This window comes from Lithobates pipiens, unplaced genomic scaffold (assembly GCF_037356315.1).
Source record: "Lithobates pipiens isolate NorthernLeopardFrog02 unplaced genomic scaffold, aLitPip1_a1.2 Scaffold_25, whole genome shotgun sequence".
Classification (NCBI taxonomy): Eukaryota; Metazoa; Chordata; class Amphibia; order Anura; family Ranidae; genus Lithobates; species Lithobates pipiens.
Window position 1 is genome coordinate 205,267,680 of NW_027507787.1, and position 24,131 is coordinate 205,291,810.

At 44.9% G+C, this 24,131-nt stretch overlaps 1 protein-coding gene across 1 annotated transcript in view; it reads left to right on the forward strand.

Annotated features, from left to right (window-relative positions):
• ABCC2 (ATP binding cassette subfamily C member 2) overlaps nucleotides 1-24,131 on the forward strand; it is a 110,718-nt gene that overhangs the window by 72,015 nt on the left and 14,572 nt on the right. Inside the window, exons 23-29 of the mRNA XM_077455477.1 lie at nucleotides 3,266-3,420; nucleotides 8,845-9,000; nucleotides 12,212-12,411; nucleotides 14,887-15,013; nucleotides 17,518-17,619; nucleotides 19,240-19,383; nucleotides 22,123-22,281. Coding sequence (XP_077311603.1) covers nucleotides 3,266-3,420; nucleotides 8,845-9,000; nucleotides 12,212-12,411; nucleotides 14,887-15,013; nucleotides 17,518-17,619; nucleotides 19,240-19,383; nucleotides 22,123-22,281 — 1,043 coding nt within the window. The remainder of the gene's footprint in view (nucleotides 1-3,265; nucleotides 3,421-8,844; nucleotides 9,001-12,211; nucleotides 12,412-14,886; nucleotides 15,014-17,517; nucleotides 17,620-19,239; nucleotides 19,384-22,122; nucleotides 22,282-24,131) is intronic.

The following is a 24,131-nucleotide window of genomic DNA, read 5'->3' on the forward strand; positions in this document are numbered from 1 at the left end:
TAGCAACCACAGGCGCCTCTCGATTTGCTATCAGGTGCTCGAGAAGTTGTTGTTGTGCAGCCATCATCTGCTGTTGTGCAGCCATGGACTGTTCATGTCGTTTATTGGCCTCTGTCTGAGCCTGCTGTTGTTGCAAACTCACTTGCATAAACTGCTTCAGCATCTCCTCCATGTTGCTGGACTGTTCTTGGAGTTTAGATGCAGCTTTCACCCAGGACATAAGCAGCTGTAGCCAAGTCTGTCCACACCGTTGCCCCTAGCAACCGTCTGTTGCCCGCATTCGAACACCAATTGTAAGGGATCTTCCCGGGGTAGGGTGTGTTTGGACACAGTTCACAGCAGACTTGGAATATATGAAGCAGATCTTGGCGTTTATTCGTGGTACAAACAGTCCAGCAAACAAAACATACAGCAACACCGTGCTTTCTAAGTACAACAAAATAAACAAAAGACCTAGCCCGGCTGGGCGCTTACTAACAGGTTCTTCTCACCTATCTGACATTTATAAAGACAGCGTCTTTTCGTCTGGATATCGCAGGGTGGGTTTTAGCTCCAGCAGTGTCTGTGCTTGCAGCTTCCTTCAACATACAGGCTGTTCATTCCCTGGCTGGGAGCAATCACCTGCAGGCCTTGCAGAGCCTTTACCTTCCCAGGCTAATTAGGATCAAAGCTCACCTGATCCCAAACCCAGAACTGGATCGGGGGATGTGGAATGACAGGTCCCTCTACCAAACCTACCTGCCATTCCATATAAACCCAGGCCCGGCAAAATTACTTAACCACTCAACAGCATATCGCTGCTGAGAAACTGATCCATCCTGGATTTACCATCTCACACTATGTCGCAACCTAGGTGAGATGTACACCCCCTCGATCACTTCTCCAGTGACATGTCTACACTACAAACAAGGGTAGGATGCAGAAAAAAATAAGGTTTCAATCAAATCTCCAGCTAACAGAAACTATAACTCCAAAAATAACAGGATAAGGGTGCTAGATTCGTCCACAGTGAGACATAAAGATATATAAACAAAAAAAAAAAAAACCTGACAATTTTGAAAAAAATAATAATACATATCCCAAAAAAATAAAAAAATAAAAAAACAAATGTATTCATCAGTTTAGGCCAATATGTATTCTTCTACATATTTTTGGTAAAACAAAATCGCAATAAGCTTATATTGATTGGTTTACACAAAAGTTATAGTGTCTACAAAATAGGGGAAAGATTTAGGGACTTTTTATTTTATTGTTACTAGTAATGGCAGAGATCAGCAAATTTTTACCAGGACTGCGATATTGCGGCGGACAAATCTGACTCCAAGTGATACTTTTTGGTGACCAGTGCTATAAAAATGCACTGATCACTGTATAAATGGCACTAGCAGGGAAGGGGTTAACGCTAGGGGGCGATCAAGAGGTTAAGTGTTCCCTAGGGAGGTGTTTCTATATGTGAAAGGAGTGTACTGACTGGGAGTAGAGAACAGAAAGATCGCTGTTCCTAATCACTAGGAACAGCTGATCTCTCTCTCTCTCCTCCCCTGTCAGAATGGGGATCCGCCTTGTTTACATTCTGCCTCTCTTTGCGGCAATTGTGGGTGGCTGGCGGACATTGAGTCTGCCGGACCCGCTGTCAAGCTCCCACTGCACGCGGCGCCCGCAGTACCACATGCACAGACCAATGTCGGTTTGCGCAGCCAAGCCACCTTGCCACAGTATATATGCAGAAGGCAGTCGGCGAGTGGTTAAAGACAAACCCACATTCAAAAAATAGTTTATATACATATGTTTGTCACGCTTAATAACACCTGTTAGTAAGTAATACACATCTTCATAAAGTATATATTTGTGTATTGTTGTACAATCCTAAAGTTAGTTCCAATTATGCCCCAGACATATTTATCAATAATTTAAGATTATATTTTGTAAACATTTTTTGGGAGTATTGCCAAGCCGTCTACAACTATCTTTAATTCTTACACTTAGTATCATCTTTTCTATGATAACAGTGTTGCCACATATTAAGGCTTGTCAGCTAAAAAGCCAATGTTAAAGAAGCACTCTAAATGAAAGTATTGCAAAGGACAAACTGAAGCCAATGTTTAACCACTTGCCGACCGCCGCACACAGATGTACGTCGGCAGAATGGCACAGGCAGGCAAATGGGCGTACCTATACATCCCTTTAAATTTGCAGCGGGAGCACGCCCACGGGTCAAGGGAACTCAATGTTCGCCGGCAGCCCGCGATTGCGGTGTGGAAAGGTAGAACAGGGAGATGCCTATGCGTACAAGGCATTTCCCCATTTTGCCTAGTGACATGAAAGGGATCTAGTGCTCCCTGTCATCGGGATCAGTGATCGCTGTCATGTCAGCGGAAGCCCACCCCCCCCCCCCCCCCACAGTTAGAACACCTCCCTAGGACATAACATACTTAACCCCTTCATCGCCCCTAATCTTTAACCCCTTTCCTGCCAGTGTCATTTACACAGTAATTAGTGCATTTTATAGCACTGATCGCTGTATAAATGACAATGGTCCCAAAATGGTGTCAAAAGTGTCCGATGTGTTCACCATAATGTCGCAGTCATGATAAAAATCATAGATCGACGCCATTACTAATAAAAAAAAAATTATAATAAAAATGCTATAAATCTATCCCCTATTTTGTAGATACTATAACTTTTGTGCAAATAAATCAATATACACTTATTGCGATTTTTTTTTTTTTTTTTTTTTTACTAAAAATGTGTAGAAGAATAAATTTGGGCCTAAACTGCGAAAAAAATAATTTTTTTATAAATTTTTTGGGGATATTTATTAGAGCAAAATTAAAAAAATACTTTTTTTTTTTCAAAATTGTTGCTGTTTTTTTGTTTATAGCACAAAAAAAAAAAAAAAAAATCGCAGAGGTGATCAAATGCCACCAAAGGAAAGCTCTATTTGTGGGGGAAAAAAGGATGTCAATTTTGTTGGGGTGCAACGTTGCATGACCGCCCAATTGTCAGTTAAAGAGACGCAGTGCCGAATCGCAAAAAGTGCTCTGGTCAGGAAGGGGGTAAACCCTTCCAGGGCTGAAGTGGTTAAGGGACACACATCTTTACGCTCACCTATCCAGGAGTCCAGCGGTGTCCTCACCTGAGCTCACCTAATGTTGTTTATGAAAGTGGAGTTTTCCTTTAAGGCTTGGCGTTGAACAGCCTTAAGACCGCTCTTCAATAACTAATTCTGTGCAGATAATAAAGTGGTGATGTCTGACCCTTGTAGGAATCTTCGTGTTTGCTGGTGCATTTCTGGTTGCTGCTGGTACAGTGCGTGCATCACGGCTTCTTCATGTACAGCTCCTCCGCAACATGCTCCACGTTCCTATGCAGTTTTTTGACACAACTCCAACTGGGCGAATTGTCAACAGGTTCGCCAAGGTCAGTCCATGTTCTCGTTTGTCATGTTTATATTTAATGGATATTGGAGCTAACTTGTTAACATTTTGCAAGTGGTAATAACATGCAGTAACCTACCATAATCAGTTACGTAGTTACATAGTAGGTGAGGTCGAAAAAAAGACACAAGTCCATCAAGTCCAACTTATGTGTGATTATATGTCCATATTACATTGTATCCCTGTATGTTGTGGTCATTCAGGTGCTTATCTAATAGTTTCTTGAAACTATCGATGCCCCCGCCTGAGACCACCGCCTGTGGAAGGGAATTCCACATTCTTGCCGCTCTTACAGTAAAGAATCCTCTACGTTGTTTAAGGTTAAACCTCTTTTCTTCTCATTTTAATCAGTGGCCACGAGTCTTGTTAAACTCCCTTCCAGGAAAAGGTTTTATCCCTATTGTGGGGACACCAGTATGGTATTTGTATATTGAAATCATATCCCCTCTCAAGAGTCTCTTCTCCAGAGAGAATAAGTTCAGTGCTCGCAACCTTTCCTCATAACATCCTCCATACCCTTTATTAGCTTTGTTGCCCTTCTTTGTACTCGCTCCATTTCCAGTATATCCTTCCTGAGGACTGGTGCCCAGAACTGGATAGCATACTCCAGGTGCGGCCGGACCAGAGTCTTGTAAAGCGGGAGAAATATCGTTTTATCTCTGGAGTTGATCCCCTTTTTAATGCATGTCAATATTCTGTTTGCTTTGTTAGCAGGAGCTTGGCATTGCATGCTATTGCTGAAACTATCATCTACTAGGACCCCCAGGTCTGAGATGGTCAGTTTAGTGTACATTCACACTTGTGCGACTTAACAATTTTGCGATTTTCATTGGGACTTTTGAGGGTTTGAATTGAAGTCCATGGCCTTCAAGTCACATGAAAGCTGGAGCAAAGTAGTGCAGGAACTACTTTAAAGTTTGTGTTGTTTTTTTTTGTTTTTTTTAATATCACAACAACATATACACAAAAACAAAGAAAAAAAAAAAACATTGCCCTCAACTCATAAATATCCTTAACATCACAGGAGAAAAAAAAACCTCATTGCTTTCCTTTCCCCTTCCTCCCATACATCCACATTCTGATAATCGTACCTCCTACCTCAGTCCCGTGTCCATATGGTCAAACCACGGTTTACAGATAGTATCAAACCTCTTAGCCCTTGTACACACGGTCGGAGATTCCGACGGAATGTATCCTATCGGACCGTTTTGTCGGATAATCCGACCGTGTGTGGTCTCCATCGAACTGTTTCCGTCGGAGTATCCGACGGACCAAGTTTTCAACTTGTCCGTAAAATTTTCCGACAAAATTCTCCGATCGGACATACTCCGATCATGTGTAGCCTACTCCAACGGACAAAGTGCCACGCATACTCAGATCATATTCCTAGACCAAAGTTATTGGCTACTAGCCTGAACGTAGTCCCGTCGTAACGAAATAACGTCATCACGTTATGTACAATCGGATTTTCCGACAACTTTGTCCAACCGTGTGTATGCAACATCACTTCCGGACCTCTTCCGGAAATAATCCATCGGAATTACTCCAACAGATTTGGTTGTCGGAATCTCCAACCGTGTGTACAAGGGCTAAGATAGATTCCTCCTAAAAAAAAAAATCCCTCTCATAGGAAATGAATCTATTCAGATCAAATATCCAATCATATATAGTCGGAGGGTGCGGGGAGGTCCACCTAATGGCAATTTGTCTTCAAGCCACAAAAGTGCTCTTACAACAGTAAACCACTTGGTGGTTTAAGCACTAAGATATAAAGATAGCCCAGTAGACACATTAAAGGATCCACTGAAAGATTCATATCTAAGATCCCATTAAGTGTACCCACAACCTCTGCCCAATACCTTTGGAGTTTCGGACATTGCCATAGTAAATGTATCAATGACCCCAGATTGCCACATCTGGAGCAAGCCGAGTCAGTTGTTAAGCCAATATTAAACAAAAATGCTGGGGTCCTATACACCCTATGCAATATATAAAATAGTGTTAATCTAAATGAGGGTGAAAAAGATACAAGGGGAAGAGCCCGAAGAGTCCTTTCCCAGACATGGTCAGAGATAGGACAGATATCGCGCTCCCATTTTTCTCTAGATGGGCAGTGAAACTTATTAGAAGGGCACTGTAGTAGAGAATTATATGTAACGAATATTAGGCCTTTAATAACAATTGCCTGAACCACTCTTTCCAAGACTGGGACTGGGGGAAAAAATTGACATATAGGCCATGGAGCAGCTGCTAAAATTGAAAGAACCATCTAGGGTTCAAAAGGAATTCCTTAACCAACTGATCAAAAGATTCAAGTACACCCTTCTCATAAAGTTGAGAGGGTAAGAATCCCAGCTCGTTCCCATCCCTGAAAGCCCTGGAGGGTCAATATACACTGTGACTTTAGTTTGCACAGATATGAACGGTACTCATTGGGAAACATGGGGTGCAACTTATTGGCAAGTCGCACAAGTGTGAATGGGGCCTTAGTGTGCAACTAAAAATCTGTTATTCCACATCACAAGAGTATATAAAAGTTATATACAATATGAGGAATACATTGTCTGGCTGACATTTAAAAATGCTAGGGATGAATCAATCAAAAATCAATCCTGGGATGAGAGCAAAGAGAGGGGGTCCTGGGACAAGAGGGGGTCCTTTGACGAGAGCAAAGAGAGGGGGTCCTGGGACGAGAGCACAGAGAGGGGGTCCTGGGACGAGAGCACAGAGAGGGAGTCCTGGGACGAGAGCACAGAGAGGGGTTCCTGGGACGAGAGCACAGAGAGGGGTTCCTGGGACGAGAGCACAGAGAGGGGGTCCTGGGACGAGAGCACAGAGAGGGGGTCCTGGGACGAGGGCACAGAGAGGGGTTCCTGGGACGAGAGCACAGAGAGGGGTTCCTGGGACGAGAGCACAGAGAGGGGTTCCTGGGACGAGAGCACAGAGAGGGGGTCCTGGGACGAGAGCACAGAGAGGGGGTCCTGGGACGAGGGCACAGAGAGGGGTTCCTGGGACGAGAGCACAGAGAGGGGTTCCTGGGACGAGAGCACAGAGAGGGGGTCCTGGGACGAGAGCAAAGAGAGGGGGTCCTGGGACGAGAGCACAGAGGGGGGGTCATGGGACGAGAGCACAGAGAGGGGGTCCTGGGACGAGAGCACAGAGAGGGGTTCCTGGGACGAGAGCAAAGAGAGGGGGTCCTGGGACGAGAGCACAGAGGGGGGGTCATGGGACGAGAGCACAGAGAGGGGGTCATGGGACGAGAGCACAGAGAGGGGGTCATGGGACGAGAGCACAGAGAGGGGGTCCTGGGACGAGAGCACAGAGGGGGGGTCATGGGACGAGAGCACAGAGAGGGGGTCCTGGGACGAGAGCACAGAGGGGGGGTCATGGGACGAGAGCACAGAGAGGGGGTCATGGGACGAGAGCACAGAGAGGGGGTCCTGGGACGAGAGCACAGAGAGGGGGTCCTGGGACGAGAGCACAGAGAGGGGGTCCTGGGACGAGAGCACCGAGAGGGGGTCCTGGGACGAGAGCACAGAGAGGGGGTCCTGGGACGAGAGCACAGAGAGGGGTTCCTGGGACGAGAGCACAGAGAGGGGTTCCTGGGACGAGAGCACAGAGAGGGGGTCCTGGGACGAGAGCAAAGAGAGGGGGTCCTGGGACGAGAGCACAGAGGGGGGGTCATGGGACGAGAGCACAGAGAGGGGGTCCTGGGACGAGAGCACAGAGAGGGGTTCCTGGGACGAGAGCAAAGAGAGGGGTCCTGGGACGAGAGCACAGAGGGGGGGTCATGGGACGAGAGCACAGAGAGGGGGTCATGGGACGAGAGCACAGAGAGGGGGTCATGGGACGAGAGCACAGAGAGGGGGTCCTGGGACGAGAGCACAGAGGGGGGGTCATGGGACGAGAGCACAGAGAGGGGGTCCTGGGACGAGAGCACAGAGGGGGGGTCATGGGACGAGAGCACAGAGAGGGGGTCATGGGACGAGAGCACAGAGAGGGGGTCCTGGGACGAGAGCACAGAGAGGGGGTCCTGGGACGAGAGCACAGAGAGGGGGTCCTGGGACGAGAGCACAGAGAGGGGGTCCTGGGACGAGAGCACCGAGAGGGGTTCCTGGGACGAGTGGCAAGCAGCATCTGTTTGAGTTTGGGGAATGTAAAGCCCCACACACACTCAGATTTTCTGCTGATTTATTCCTTCAGGTTTACCAAAACCATGTAGTACAAGGGCCTGCCTGATTGCATACACATTGAAACTCCTAAGGTTTGACCTCATATTATATTGTTTTGGTAAATCTGAAGGAAAAATTCAGCAGAAAAACTGATACTGTGTATGGGGCTTTAGAGGATATATGCTGCGGGATACTTTTGGAGGGTAAAGGACTTGTGTTAATAGGGTGGTTGGATTTGAAATCTCCCCACACTACCACACTATTCTCCAAAAGCAACCCCCATCGTCACTTCTCAATGTGTGCATCCTGACACCCCCCTTTCCTGGTTATTGTGTCGGTGTGTCCCCCTCCCCTATCAACAAACTATATACACACCGCAGATGACCAGCACAGCTCTTGCAGAGGATATCTCTCCTCCCCGGCTCCTCTACCTCCTGTCTGTATATATCAGAGCCGAGGAGGAGGATCCTCTGTGAGCTCTCTCTGTGTGATGTGTGCAGGCTCAGTAGGGAGAGATGCCAGTGCCGGCTGCTAGTGCTACAGAGGAACGGTCATTGTGTGTGTGTGTGTGTATATATATATATATATATATATATATATATATATATATATATATCCTGAGTGCCTTGTTCTGGTACTGGGCTCCAGGATCAAAACAGAGTACTAGGAGCCTCTTAGGGGGCCCCCTGCTGTCCCCCGGGCAGTGCCGAGTGCACTAATGGTCAGTCCGCCCCAATGTATATACAGAGGACAGTGTCAGTAGTTATTTTTTTGCATTTTTTTTAGGAACCCTGTTGGGAAGCTTTGGTGAAATATCAGGGGTCTAAATAGACCCCTGATGTCTCACTTTTGGGACAGAGAAAGGGACCGAGGACAGAGAAGTCTTTCTCAGCAGTCTCAGCTGCACTGGACAGTGAACTAATGGGAAGTGCTCTGTGCCGAGTGGCTTCCTGTTCCTTCACAAGATAAACCAGTTTACTATGCTTCAATTATGAATGAATACAGTGAGTGATCGGTACTGAGCCATAGCTCTGAAGGACAATTAGGACTTTGTTTAAATATCTCAGCATTGCAGGTTCATAATAGTCATTTTATTAAATGGGGAAATATGGTACAGCAAGAAAGATAAATGTTACAACCACACAAATAATCATGTTAAGATAATGTTGTAGAAGTGTAGATTTATATAAGTGTATTTATGATGAATGTTCATTTTGAAATATATTGATGTGTAGGATATCTTCACGGTGGATGAGACCATCCCCATGTCATTCCGAAGCTGGATATCCTGCATACTGGGAGTCGTCGGCACATTGTTTGTCATCTGCTTGGCCACGCCCATCTTTGCCGCCATCATTGTCCCTCTGGCCATTTTCTATTATTTTGTCCAGGTAAACTGAATAACTATTTTCTTTTTATCCAAACTATTTGCCCTTTATATAGGAAGGTGAATTGTTCAGACCTTTCTCTGAAAATGTTGACAGGATTGTATCATCATCTTTCTTCCTTGGCCAGTTCTGGAATCTTCCCCTAAGCCAACCCCTCCTGATGTGGTCTGGGGAAAATCTTCACCACACTGTCTGGGTCTGTGTCGACAGGCTTTTGTTCACTTTAAGTGGGTTTTGCCCTCCTATACAAGTCTATGGAAATGCAACATTTGCTTAAAGCGGAGGTCCACCCTAAAATGGACCTCCGCTCATCTGATCCCTCCCCCCCTCCGGCGCCACAATCGGCACCTTTCAGGGGGGAGGGGGGTGCAGTTACCTGGATAATCCAGGTAACTGCACCCACTTCCGGGCTAGCTGTCTGCGGAACGAGCGTAGGTTACGCCCCCGTTCCGCAATGCCCCGCCCCCTTTAGCAAGTGCCCCGCTGCCTGCTGGGAAACACACAGCTCCCAGAGGCAGCGGGGACCGTCCGGATTGCGCCGCGCGGCTCGCGCATGCGCAGTAGGGAACTGGGAAATGAAGCCGAAAGGCTCCATTTCCTGATTCCCATACCCAAGATGGCGGCGGGACCCGGCAGCCGAGCGAGCGATCGGCTTCGGGTGCCGACATCGCGGGCGCGCTGGACAGGTAAGTGTCACTATTTAAAAGTCAGCAGCTGCAGTATTTGTAGCTGCTGGCTTTTAAAAAAAAAAAAAAAAACGCGGAGTCCCGGTGGACTCCCGCTTTAAAGTGATTGGAAATGATCACCTTGTAAAACAACCCATTCCGTTTAAAATAGAAATGCAAGGCAAAACATTTTTGTATAGATATAAAAAAAACATTATAAATACCTCCCCCCCCCTTTTTTTTTATAAGTGATCACATACTCTCTGTTCTCAGCTGTGTAAGAGCTGGGGGGGGGGGGGGGGGAAGCAGCAGTATACTGAGCTTCCCAGTGAATGGCTGTGCAGCAGCGGCATGTCAGGGCAGGTCTGATCATTGGAGGAGAGCAGGAGTTTTCAGCACAGCTAGAGAACTGACCACGGTGTGCTCTCCTACTTAGTGTGGTTGGTTTTTAATGGGAAAGCAGAGTGCCTGGCAGGAACACCAGGGATATCACACAGAGGAAGCAATACAAAGAGAACAGGGTATTATTCATACAAGTACGTGGTACAGCATGCGTGTATCAGGAATATGGAATGTTCGGGTAACAAAACGCTTTAAAGAAAGTCAGAGGATCAATTGCAGGTCAAATGCTACTATCAATGAATTCTGAATGATCTCAGAAGCACAACAAACTAATCTCCAACTGATACAACTGACGTAACCCCAAAGCCCATCAATGCAAGTCCTAAATAAGATACTGGAAAAGGGAGCCAATCACAAGACCAGACCTTAATGGGGAAGGGCCAGCATTATGGATTTGGCTTATGCCGCGTACACACGAGCGGACTTTTCAACATCTAAAGTCCGACGGACTGAGTCCGTCAGACTATTGGATCGTGTGTGGGCTGCAACGGACTTTTGACTCGCCAAAGTCCGAAGGACTTTAGAATATGGAACATGCTTCAAATTTTCCCGACGGAACTCCGCCGGACCCGGTCCCTTCGAAAACTCCGCTCGTGTGTATGCTATTCCGACGGACTAAAACCGACGCTAGGGCAGCTATTGGCTACTGGCTATGAACTTCCGTATCCGAATCCAGTCGTACGTCATCACGTTTGAATCCGTCGGAGTTTAGTGTGATTGTGTGTGGCCAAGTCCGCTCCGCCGAAAAGTCCGTCAGAACTCCGTCGGAACTCCGTCGGAACTCCGGCAGAACTCCGACGGAACTCCTTCGGAAGTCTGTCGGACATAAGTCCTCTCGTGTGTACGGGGCTTTAGAGCAGCCATTCTTAACTAGGGTTCCCCAAGAGGTTGCTGGAGGTTTTTTGAGCTGTGGCTGATGGACCTCCCAATGTGATGGTGCCCACATAGTTCTATAGCCAACACCACTTGCCAAAAGCAGTATGATATCAATGCTCTTTTTTAATCATTTGTAAGGGTGGCACTCTTCCTACTGACCTCCAGTGTAGTTTTTTTTTTCTTATTTACCCCCATTGATTTCATTTTAGAATGGGTTACCCGAGACCTAATAACGATTTTGGGGGTTCCCCTGGGGTAAAAAGGTTGAGAAAGACTGTCTTTAAAGAGGGATTTCACTGTGAAAAAAATTATTAAAAGCCAGCAGCTACAAATGCTGCAGCTGCTGACTTTTAATAAATGGACACTCACCTGTCCCAGGATCCAGCGATGTCGGCAGCCGAGGCCGATCGATCGCTCGGAGTCAGGAAGTGAAGCATTGCGGCTTCACTTCCCGGTTCCCTACTGCACATGCACGAGTCGCGCAGCGCAATAGGAATTGTCCGCGCTGTCACTGGGACCCGTGTGTCCCCCAGGGACAGGAAGAGGCATAGACTCCCTTGGGAGTCTATGCCTAGAAGTGGGTGCAAATACCTGTCTTAGACAGGTATCTGCACCCCCCTCCCCCCTGAAAGGTGCCAATTGTGACACCGGAAGGGGGGAGGGTTCCGATGAGCGGAAGTTCCACTTTAGGGTGGAACCCTGCTTTAAGATTACTTTTCATGCCTCCTGGGAAGAGCTACCAATAGTTCCTCAATCACATTTAGCTTATTCTGTGATCAGACAGGAGCCATGTAAGATGGACAGGCGAAACGTTGCTGCATTGATGTAGTAGTTCATAGACTAATTGCCTTATAGATTTAAAAAAGGAATGGCAACATTGGGCTCCACTCATTACAGGAATCTACACAAGCTCGGAAATGATGACAGAATGCAGTAAGGGGACCTGATGCCTGCGCGGGGTTTCTAGCAATTCATAGTACAAGCCATAGCTTTACAGGCAGATATCCACCTAATCCAACTTTTGTTCTGGAGACTTGATGAAAATCTTTGCCCTTTCACCCTATAAAACAGATTTGGAAGAAATTAACATATCACAAAGCAATCTTGGTCTTCTGACCAATCAACAGGGGTGTGAGGGTGTATCAGTGTTATATACCTTATAATCCATGCACAGAGTTTCCAGAAATTTTGATAAGGTCCCTTATTCCATCTTATCGTGTGTCAGACACTTGGGCTATATGATAAAAAGTGTTTTTATTTCTTGTATTTAGAGGTTTTATGTCACCACTTCACGACAACTGCGGCGGTTGGATTCTGTCACAAGATCTCCCATCTATTCCCACTTCGGGGAGACAGTGTCTGGCCTGTCGGTTATCCGTGCTTATGGACATCAGCAAAGGTTCCTCCAACATAATGAAGACACAATTGACACCAATCAGAAGAGTGTTTACTCCTGGATTGTTTCCAACAGGTATTGCACACAAGAAAAGTGGAACTTCACCCGAAGCCATCTAGTCAGTTTATTGCAGTATGGGCCAGGGAAGTGTTAAAATCTCTGCCAGGTGTAAAATCCCTCCCCACCCGGGAGATTTTTTTTCCATTTCATTTGTTCTGGTGAGCATTGTCTCTCTACTACGGAAAGTTATGAAAAATCTACAATGGTATACTTGGGAGGTGGGGGGAAATCTTCACACCTGTTCTAGTGAAAAGGGAATTTCCATGTACCATAGGGAGATGTCCTTTGATTCCATGTTTTATTCTTTGATATGATGTTAAAGGAGAATTTCCTGATCGGACACACACAGTAATAAATAAATAACCTGGCAGGGTTTTTAATCATTCCCTACTCAATCCAAAACTACAAAAAATATTTTAGATTTACATACACTCTAAATACTGGACCTTTTAGGATTCTCAGGGATCTATACGATCCACTTCCCACCCAACCACCAGCGCAGCTGTGATAGGTCAGGACTGAGTTTTTAGTGCCACAAGCTAAGGTCATTCCTCTTTATTTCTTAACGAAGCTTCTGGTGTCACCAATTAAAGTCAGTACTCTGTATTTCTTAGCCAAGCTTCTGGTATTACCAGCTTGGGTTAGTCCTCTGTAGGTTCTGGCTTCATCAGCTGAGGCCACTCCTGTGTATTTCTTAGCTAAGCTTCTGGTGTCACCAGCTGAGGTCAGTAGTCTTGATTTCTTACCCGAGTTTCTGGTGTCCCCAACTGAGATCAGTTCTCTGTATTTCTTAAACAAAAAAAAAGAAAAAATCCCAGCTCAACTTACCAGCCAGCTTGCAATAAACCAAAATGTCCTGTTTAATAATTAACATTAAAAACAGGGAATTCGTTTTCACACATTTGCAAATACATGCATACGCTACAGAGGCCAAATCATGGCAGTCCAGTATTATCTGAAGTCTTTACTCTATACATTTTTAGAGCCTCCATAGTAGGAGCACATACAGTATATAATAATTGATGGATTGAGGGCAGGTATACCTGGAGGAAGCCCACCCCTCCTTAAAGGTACAAGGATACCCACTGTACAAGATTGGACACCATAGCACAATGGCAGCAAAGGTGTCCAGTGCACCCCCCCACCACCACCACCACATAACCAATTGTACAAACAAACGGCAACCACCCCAACCTATATCTGCCCACTGGACACCACTGCCATTGTGCTATTTTATGGGTGTTCAGTGCGTCCCTGTATCTTCAAGGAATAGTGGCCCCCCTCCAAGCATACGTGCCCTCAATCTATCCATTATTATATAGGTGGTCCTACAATGGAGGCTCTCAAAATGTATAGAGTTAGGACTGCAGTACACTGGGGTGCTGTGAAGTGTCTCTGCAGCTTACGCACGTATTTGCAAATGTGTGCAAACGAAACCCCTGTTTTTAACGTGAACTGTTAGACAGGACAATTCGGTATGTGTCTTCCTTCCATGTGTTTCTGATGTCACCAGCTGAGGTCAGTCCTGTCTGTTTCTTTGCTGAGCCTCTGATGTTAACTGCTGGGGTCAGTCTTTATTTCTTAAATCAGCTTTAGGTCAGTTCTGTCGGTTTCTTAGCTGAAGGTTCTGGTGTCACCAGCTGAGGTCCATCCTCTGTTCTGTATTAGCTGTGTTTCTGGTGTCTTCAGCTGAGGTCAGTTCTGTCTGTTTCTTAGCTATGCCTCTGGTGTCACCAGCTGGGGTCCGTCCTTTGTATTTCTTAGCTGAACCTCTGGTGTCACAAGCTGAGTCCAGAACTCCTGTATTCCTTAGATCAGCTTTTGGTGTCACCAGCTGAGGCCAGTCCTGTTTGTTTCTTAGCTGAGTCTCTGGTGTAACAAGCTGAGTCCAGTCCTCTGTCTTCTGTCACCAGCTGAGGTTGGTTGTCATTTCTGAGGGATCATTCTCACTAAATTTGTTGTCATACCTTGGGCTGTGTCTTCCAGTGCTGGTGATAGTAATGGACACTGGAAATATGGAGCCCTCAACCAGAATTTTTCCCTGTTTACAGTTTTTGTTGAAGTAGAGTTGAATAGAGTTGAAGAAATTCTGCCATGTTGATTTTTTTTTTTTGCAATGATGTTCGCTCTGTTATTGAGACAATTGAATGGAGCTATTTAAAAATGCATGGTGACACATTTAAATGAACTTACATTCATTTTAAGAAATCCGATGAGACTGAACTCTAACCAGATTACCACCAGACGGTGCCGGGCGCAGCCATGCTGTAGAATCTCACCACCTGTTTCATACACGTGAGGTTTGACCATGGAAGCCTAGATATAAAACCAAGCATGACTTTTCATATAACTGTAGTACATCCAGTTGAGGTCCTGGAGAGAAAAACCCAGTAAACTGTTGAATTTCTTAATCTCTCCACTCAAAATGGAAAACCCCATTCTTAATTATTATGAAAACTTATACATGGAAATGTGACGTATCTTCAACAGGTGGCTGGCCATTCGTCTGGAGTTCGTAGGTAACCTCGCGGTTTTCTTTGCTGCCCTCTTTGCGGTGCTGGCTCGTAACACGGTGGACAGCGGGACTGTTGGATTGTCTATTTCCTCAGCCCTTAATGTAAGTCCTAATGACGTGACATTGTACTAATGATTTATAATTGTCTTCCAGGAAAGTTCATCTTGTACACGACAGTCAATCAAATTCATTTTTATTTTGACATGTGCACTAGATAGATAACACTTGTACATGGATTGGTTACCAAAGACCAGAATATTTCTCTGTTTAAACAGAATATTCCAAAAATGAACTCTATTTTTCGCTATTTTCCTCTGTTAGTGGTTCTGTTTAGTCGACCATCGATTAACTACTGTACAGGGAACTAAGTAAAGTTCACATAACAATGTTTCACCTTTGTGTAGAAATGTGTGATAAAGGACCACTTCACCAAAATAGATTGACATCAGGTGATAGCACTAGCAATACCATTAATAACGATATACATAAAATATCCAGCCCTGTACTGTGTCAGTCATGGTGTAGCTAGTAGTAGATAGTCACATTCAACTGTTACATTGTATCTAGATATATTACATTAAACAAAATCTTTACATATAACCAAACAGCACTCAGACTGGGAGAGGGAGAAGCTACCACCCTAAACCAATCATAACTCAATTGAACAATGCTTACAGGAATGGTCAAAATAGAGGGTGTTCCCCAGGGTCAAAACTAAGGGGCTGCTGGAGGGGCAGCTGCCCTGGGCACAGTGTCTTTATGTGAGGCAGCAGCTGTAAATTACATTTAAAGTGTTACTAAACCCACAACAGTAAAACCAGTCTGTATATATGCAGTAAAACATGCTTGTTATACTCACTGTAGAACCTTGTGCACCTGTAAAGCATTGTGTAAAAAGGCCTTTTGATCCGCCCCTTTCTTCTACTGTCCCCAGTCTACCTCCTGATAAGACACAGTCTTTGGAGTCACTCTGCACATGCTCAGTTTGGTGTGAATTGCTAGAAAGTTTTTTTTTTTTCGTTTTGGGAGGGTGCATGTGATCAGCACAGGCCAATCAGTACTGTCCAGTCGGAGGGTCAGGGGTCCTGCAGCCTCACAGGACAATCAGAGGGGAATGAAAACTCCTCCTACAAGCTTTTACCAGATACTGATAGAAGTCACAAGACTGCTATATACTGCTGATGATCAAAGTTACAAGGGCGTATTTGTCTTTTAGATACATGCCCTTTTCCATGACACTGCAGTGAGAGGCATGCCTCTATTGCAGCATTTTTATTGGACAGCTGGGGCCAATGGTACTTTACCATTGATCCAAGACTCCAAGCTGTCCATTGAGCTCAGTGCTTCTGGCGAAGTGAGGAGAGGCACTGTGAGCTCATCCTCTCAGTCTGATGCAAACAGAGTGTGCCAGCTTGTATTTAAACTGGCTGCTCTGTATGTAGCTTCTGACAGGCTGAGGAAGGAGTCCCAAATCTGGGGTCTCTGTGACCTCAGGTCACCAAGCTACAACCCTCATTTATTAAATTTTTTTTAATGTTCCACTCTGCCTCACTTGCCTCTCCTGACTGCACATCCCTGATAGACAGGTCATGCTATATTGCTTAATTGCAGTGCAGTATTAGGCCGCGTACACACGGGCGGACTGTCTGACGGACTTGGTCCGCTGAAACGTGTTTCAGCGGACAGTCCGCTCGTGTGTGGGCTTCAGCTGACTTTTTCAGCGGATAGTCTGGCGGACTAAGTCTTTCGGAATTTCCGTAATATTGTCCGTCCAACTTTGGTTTCAGCGGACAGTCCGCTCGTGAGTAGGCAAGTTGGACGGACTAAGTATGGCGCATGCTCAGAAAGGATTTACACGGCCGAAGGTTGCATTGCAGTGTATTGGACGTCGTATTTCTAGTCCCGTCGTACGTGCTGTACACGTCATCGCGCAAGCTTTCAGCGGACTGTCTGTTCATCGTGTGTGGTCAAGTCCGTTCATTCAAAAGTAGGACGGACTGTCTGTCGGATTGTCTGACGGACTTAGTTGGCCAGACAGTCCGCCCGTGTGTACGCGGCCTTACAGAGATGTTCATAACCTGTCCAGGAAAAGTTTTTGGATCACAAGTCTGGCCAGAATTGCAAATCTTTTAGAGGGTAAAGCTATTCAGATCAATGGATTTTATGATTTAACGTGGATGTAATTCTAAGTAATCCTGTGATAATCCTCTGCAGTAGAAGTTTCTGCTACTTATACTGTTATGTATATATGACCTGTAACCTATGGACATGTCACATGGAACCTCGTACCAACTCGTGGAAGGGAGTTTAACAAGACTCGTGGCCACTCAATAAAATTAGAAGAAAAGAGGTTGAACCTTAAACTACGTAGAGGGTTCTTTACTGTAAGAGTGACAAGGATGTGGAATTCCCTTCCACAGGTGGTGGTCTCAGCGGGGGGCATCAATATTTTCTTGAAACTATTAGATAAGCACCTGAATGACCACAACATACAGGGATATACAATGTAATACTGACATAAATTCACACACATAGGTTAGACATGAAGGACTTGTCTTTTTTTTTCGACCTCACCTACTACGTATGTGTTTGTTTCCATTTTATAGATCACACAGACCCTGAACTGGCTGGTCAGGATGACATCAGAGCTGGAGACCAATATTGTGGCTGTGGAGCGTGTGGATGAGTACATCAAAGTGGAGAACGAGGTACGTTCTGAGACATGTCTTCTATAAACACACAGCGAGGACTCCATGGTCATCCTTATAGTCTTATTGAAAGGGCCTGTATAAAAGGGTACAAGTTCCACTAAGATTGGAGAATGAAAATTCACATCCAACCCAGCCGACTGTTTCCTGAGCCAGTTGTATTGAGCATTGAGCCCAATTGGGCAGTCATTATCTTGTGTCTAAGTATTTGAATGTAGTTGGTATATGTAACTGGAAAGACTCCGCTTCAAAATATGGATTGCAGCAGGGGTGCTCGACCTTTTGAAGAAGGGGGCCACTTAAGTGAATTGGTAACCAGTTGTGGGCCACAGTGAAATTACATGGTTCAGAGTTTTGAATGACATAATAACGTTTTCCTTCTGCAGCCGATGAATGACGGTGGGATTTTTTATTTTTTTTTTCAAAATTGCTGTTTTTTTGTTTATAGCACAGAAAAAAAAAAACGCAGAGGTGATCAATTATCACCAAAAGAATACTCTATTTTGTGGGAAAAAGAACATAAGTTTTATTTGGGTAGATCGTCACACGACCGCGCACTTGTCAGTTAAAGTAACGCAGTGCTGTACCGCAAAAAATGGCCTAGTCATGAAGGGGGGTAAATCTTCCAGAGCTGGAGTGGTTAAATCTTGCCAGTGTGGTGCATTTTTTTTTCTTATTCTTTATTTAAACAACCATATTCATATGAACAATCCCTTAGATACATTTTTAACTTAAATGTTCCATAACATAGGTATCTATATCCTCAATTCATAACCTAATGGCATTATATAATGAATCCCTACATCCTGGCCCACTCAACCAATTCCTTCTTTCTTCTTTCCCCTTTTTCACCCCCCCAAAACTAGTGAGGAAAAAAAATTACCCTCCGACCCTCCCTTTCTCCTTCCTACCCCCCTTTCTCCTTCCCACCCTCTTCTCCCTTCCCCCCACGGGGACAGACACGACCCACTCTGGGAGATCAAGTACTTTATCCTCCTCCTGCATTCAGGAGTTTTGGTACGCTTTCAAATAACGCACTAAACCCGCAGGATATAATAGAAGTCTGTGGCTCGGTGCACCTAACCCGCAGGAAAGCCGAGGTGCACTGCGCTGCACCCGCAGGTCAGTGTGAAAGCAGCCTAATAGTTGTTAAGCCTTTTATAGCTGATAATATGCCCATTGCAAAAGCGTAGTGTATTTGTTGTTTAATACACTGACTGACTTTACTTATTGTTCCAGCTTCTGCCCGCATTGTTCTGGTAGAAAGGTCCTAGGTGAAGTGCACTTGGTATCACCCTGCTTGGGACAGGAACCGACGCTACAGGGGAAGCATCGGCTTATGCGGCTCCTGCTTCCTCGGCTGTTGGCGCCGGCTCAATGCACTCTAATGCTCTGCAATGGCGGGTCGGCAAGCCCAGATTGCAATCAACAAGTTGCTGACCCTGGGCGTGCGCTTGCCTGGTTTAAGGTCGTGGGACACATCAGAGGGCTCCTTGGGCCACATGTTGAGCACCCCTGGACTACGAGACTACACTAAGGACAGGAATAGCAAAGACATTGATGAGAGCCAACAGTCTGGTCTGCACAAAACACTTAACTCTGTGTCTGGTCCTCATGTAGGCACTATGGGAAACAGATCAGCGGCCACCAGAGAACTGGCCCGATAAGGGCGTTGTGAAGTTTGTGGACTACAAAGTGCGTTATCGGAATGAGCTAGACCTCGTCCTTCATGGGATCACATGTACTGTGAACAGTATGGAGAAGGTAACTTAGTTCTTTGTATTTCCTAAAAGTCAATTACAACAAAACAGGGTGGATTTGATTTAAATCAAGTCGATTTTAAATCAGGATTTAAATCTCTAGTAAAACGGGCTTGATTTAAAACAAAAATTTTAAAAAACAGCAAGAACAAGTCATCTCTGTTGTGCAGCGGCTCCTCCTCTGATCTGCTGTTGACTCACCGACAGTTCCATTCACTTTAATGGTACGGCTGGTGATGTGGCAGTGACACAACAAGGTGAGGGACGTGGCGGCAGCAGGTGAGTGGATGCCCGCTAACGAGTGCTGCCATGATGGATCTGAAATGACAGGTGCTCTTTAAATGTAAGGACTTATTCTCGCTGGTAGTTGGAATCTTTAATATTTGCAAATAAAATGAAGGTTTCCTATTTAGAATAATAAGCTGTCAGGTTAGTAAAACAGCGATATCAGAAAAAAATTCAATCATACAGTTTGTAGTGTACAGAGATGTTTGTTGCTTGCTTGCATTTTGCATGCATACCTGCTTTACCCATAGGTAGAGGAATTTCATTAAAATATTCCTAAACTCGGTCTCTTTTACGGCCTGCTGCCATTTTGCTCCTCAATGGAGGAATAAAGCACTTCAAGCTATGTGCAGAAACATCACAAGGTTTATAAGCTGCTTAGAAGGTTTCACTTTCATTTTTACTGATAGCCTTCCTCTTCACACTTAGAGGCAAGTACAGCTGCATTTCTCTTCAAACAATCATACAGTTTGTAGTGTACAATACATTTTCAAAACAATGGCATAAAGGAATATCCTTGAACTTTGTTTTATCTCATGGTTACTGTGAAATTGTGTGAGCGCATCAACATACCTCCCATCATTTTGAGATGGGAATAAGGGACACCTACTACCAAACGTATGTAGGCATATGGCCACGTCCCCTGCCACACCCTCTTAAAGGAGAATTGAAAAAAAAAAGTAAACAAAATCCACAAGGGTTTTTCTTTACCACTATTATTCCTTTATATTGGTTTTTAAAATGTATAAATGCAGCAATTTAGAAATCGGATGAAAGGTTTAGCTCTGGAAAGTACTTTTTGAAAGATGAAAAGTGCATTTTATATACAACTATATAGATCAGACCAAAATGAGGGACAAATGAGGAGGAATGAGGGACAGAGGGACATTGCCCCAAACCAGGGACAGTCCCTCAGAATCAGGGACAGTTGGGAGCTATGCATCAATGCAATGCATGTTATCTCAGCTTGCAGAGCTTGGATTCATTGAATGGGTTTACCAAAATTTTTAATATTGCAGAATATACAGCCTCATGTTACATAGCTAAGCTCCATTTCATGCTGAATAAACTCAATTATTAATGTTTCCTAAATAGAAAACTATCTATTTTTTTTTTATAGATAGATCTTTACTCCAAAACAATTTTATTTAAAAAAAAAATTATAAAATTAAAAAAATACATTTTAAGTTAAAAAAAGAAAAATCAGATTTAAATCAAAGAAATCTGATTTACCGTATATACTCGAGTATAAGCCAAGATTTTCAGCCCCTTTTTTTAGGCTGAAAGTGCCCCCCTCGGCTTATACTCGAGTCACGCAGATCAGGTAGGCAGACGGCGGCCATTCCACTATTCAAAAGCCGCGCCTCCCTGTCTGTGATAGGCGGAACACTCAATTTCCCAGCAGTCAGTGTTCCGCCTATCACGGACATCCGCTCATTCTCATACTACGGACGAGGATGAGAGAATGTCCGTGATAGGCGGAACACTGACTACTGGGAAATTGAGTGTTCCGCCTATCACAGACAGAGAGGCACGGCTTTTGAACAGTGGAATGGCCGCCGTCTGTCAGATGAGGAGGAGAGGTGCGGCATGGCACACAGAGGCTGCAGAAGGCAAAGAGGCTGCTGATTGGCACAGGTAGGCTGCGATGGACACAGGGATGGACGGGACACAGGGATGGACACAGGGAGGGACGGGACACAAGGGATGGACACAGGGAGGGACGGGACACAGGGATGGACACAGGGATGGACGGGACACAGGGATGGACGGGACACAGGCATGGACACAGGGATGGACGGAACACAGGGATGGACACAGGGATAGACACAGGGAGGGACACAGGGAGGGACACAGGGAGGTATGCAGCTGCAGATGGGCATTGTTGACCCTCTTTTCCACTCTTTTAAGCTGTAACAGTAGCTGCTGCATGTCTCACCCTCGGCTTTTACACGAGTCAATAAGTTTTCCCAGTTTTTTTGTGGTAAATTAGGGGCCTCGGCTTATATTCGGATCGACCTATACTCGAGTATATACGGTATTTATTTTTTTAAATCATTGATTTTTTTGATTTTTTTTCACAAGAAATTAAATCATTGATTTATATCCACCCTGCAACAATAGACTATTCCCAGCAACTTCCTAAAATAACAATTGGTGCCTGGGTGTGATCCTCCTTGGCATTTACTGCTTAGTAAATATTTGACATGGAATAAGCCGTAATTCTGAATCGACATACTTGTTGCAAGTCGGTGACTCTTGATTGGTATGGCAGCCAGGAATGTAGCCTTTTCAGAAAGGGGTAGGGAAAAAACAGCACAGGTGTTTTCAGGTTCCCTGTAATCTGATTGGCTGTTCGACTGAAACACTAGACTAAACTAAAAAAAACAAAAAACACCCATATTGTAATAAGTAAATGTAATAATTTTCTTGTTATTTCTTTGTATCTGCCCCCCAGGTGGGAATAGTCGGAAGGACAGGCGCTGGAAAGTCTTCACTTACCAACTGCATTTTCCGGATTATTGAAGCAGCAGGAGGGCAAATTGTGATCGATGGGCAGGACATTTCCACCATCGGCCTCCATGACCTGCGCAAGAAACTCACCATCATTCCCCAGGTAAAGATCTATAGAGGAGAACATGGGGGAACCTTCATCACAACCGGAGCAGACAGAATCTGGAACAGCTGTGCATGGCAGCCAATCAGCTTGTATCTTCAGCTTGTTCACCCCTAAGCTTTAAAAATGAAAGTAGCTCTAAAGCCTAAACATTTTTTTACCTCAATGCATTCCTTGAAATAAGGTAAAAAAATATTTAGGCATCAGCATCCCCCCTCAAACCCCCTTTTTAAATACCTGAGCCTTCATTCGATTCGCTGCAGCTCTTCTCTCCCCTCACTTCTGGGTGTCGCTGGCTTTGCTGGGGCACCGGGGGCCATTGGCTCCCAGTGCTGTCAATTAAAGCCAATGACAAGGGAGCAGGGGGCGGGCCGGATCCCATTGTCTGTGTCAATAGACGCAGCAGCGGGGCTTAGGAGTAAGCATGCATGAGTGCCCCCTTAGGAGGTGGCTTCTCATGGGGGCACTGGACAGAGAGGAAGGGCCAGGAGCGCCAAGGGGGGTGGGGGGGCCTGAGAAGAGGGTGGCGGGCCTCTGTGCAATTCCATTGTTTTTTATTTAATTCATTTATTTGATTTATTTTTATTTAACCACCTAAAGACCAGGCCTCTTTTTCAGACTTGGTGTTTTCATGTTTAAAACAGTTTTTTTTGCTAGAAAATTACTTAGAACCCCCAAACATTTTATATATTTTTTTTCTAACACCCTAGAGAATAAAATGGCGGTCATTGAAATACTTTTTTTTACACCGTATTTGCGCAGCGGTCTTACAAGCGCACTTTTTTTGGAAAAAATTCACTTTTTTGAATAAAAAAATAAGACAACAGTAAAATTAGCCCAATTTTTTTTATATTGTGAAAGATAATGGTACGCCAAGTAAATTGATACCCAACATGTCACGCTTCAAAATTGCGCCAAACTTTTAGCCTCAAAAATCTCCATAAGCGACATTTAAAAAATTCTACAGGTTGCATTTTTTGTGTTACAGAGGAGGTCTAGGGCTAGAGTTATTGCTCTCGCTCTACCGATCGCGGCGATACCTCACATGTGTGGTTTGACCACTGTTTTCATATGCGGGCGCTACTCACGTATGCGCCCGCTTCTGTGCGCAAGCTCGTCGTGACGGGGTGTTTTTAAAAAAAAAAAAAAAAATTTCTTATTCATTTTAATTGATTTTATTTATTTTTACACTGTTTTAAAAAAAAAAAAAAAAATGGATCACTTTTATTCCTATTACAAGGAATGTAAACATCCCTTGTAATAGAAAAAAGCATGACAGGTCCTCTTAAATATGAGATCTGGGGTCAAAAAGTCCTCAGATCTCATATTTGGGCTAAAATGCAACAAAAAAAAAAAGAAGAAAATCTGACATTTAAAAAAAATATACCTTTAAGAGGTATGGGCGGAAGTGACATTTTGACGTCGCTTCCGCCCTCCTATGGTATAGAGACGAGTGGGGGCCATCTTAGCCTCACTTGTCTCTATGCCCAGCTAGGAAGAGGACCCGATTGCCTCCGCCGCTACCGACGGCTCCGGTAAGCGGCGGAAGGTGCGGGTGGGCGGCGGGAGGGGGGGTGGCACCTCTCCCGCCACCGAAAGCGGTGATCTCACGGCGAATCCGCCGCGGAGACCACCGTTATCGTACAGCCGACCGCCGCCTGAAGAGATGGATATCTCGTTGTGGCAGCAGCTGCTGCCGTTACCGAGATATACCTCTTCAAAAATAGGACGTACATCGGCGTGCGGCGGTCGGCAAGTGGTTAAATCCATGTTTGTTATTTAAGAAATTAGTTTTACCTTTTTAGAATCACTTTAAGGATAGAAGCCAACTGGATGCCATGCACAACTGC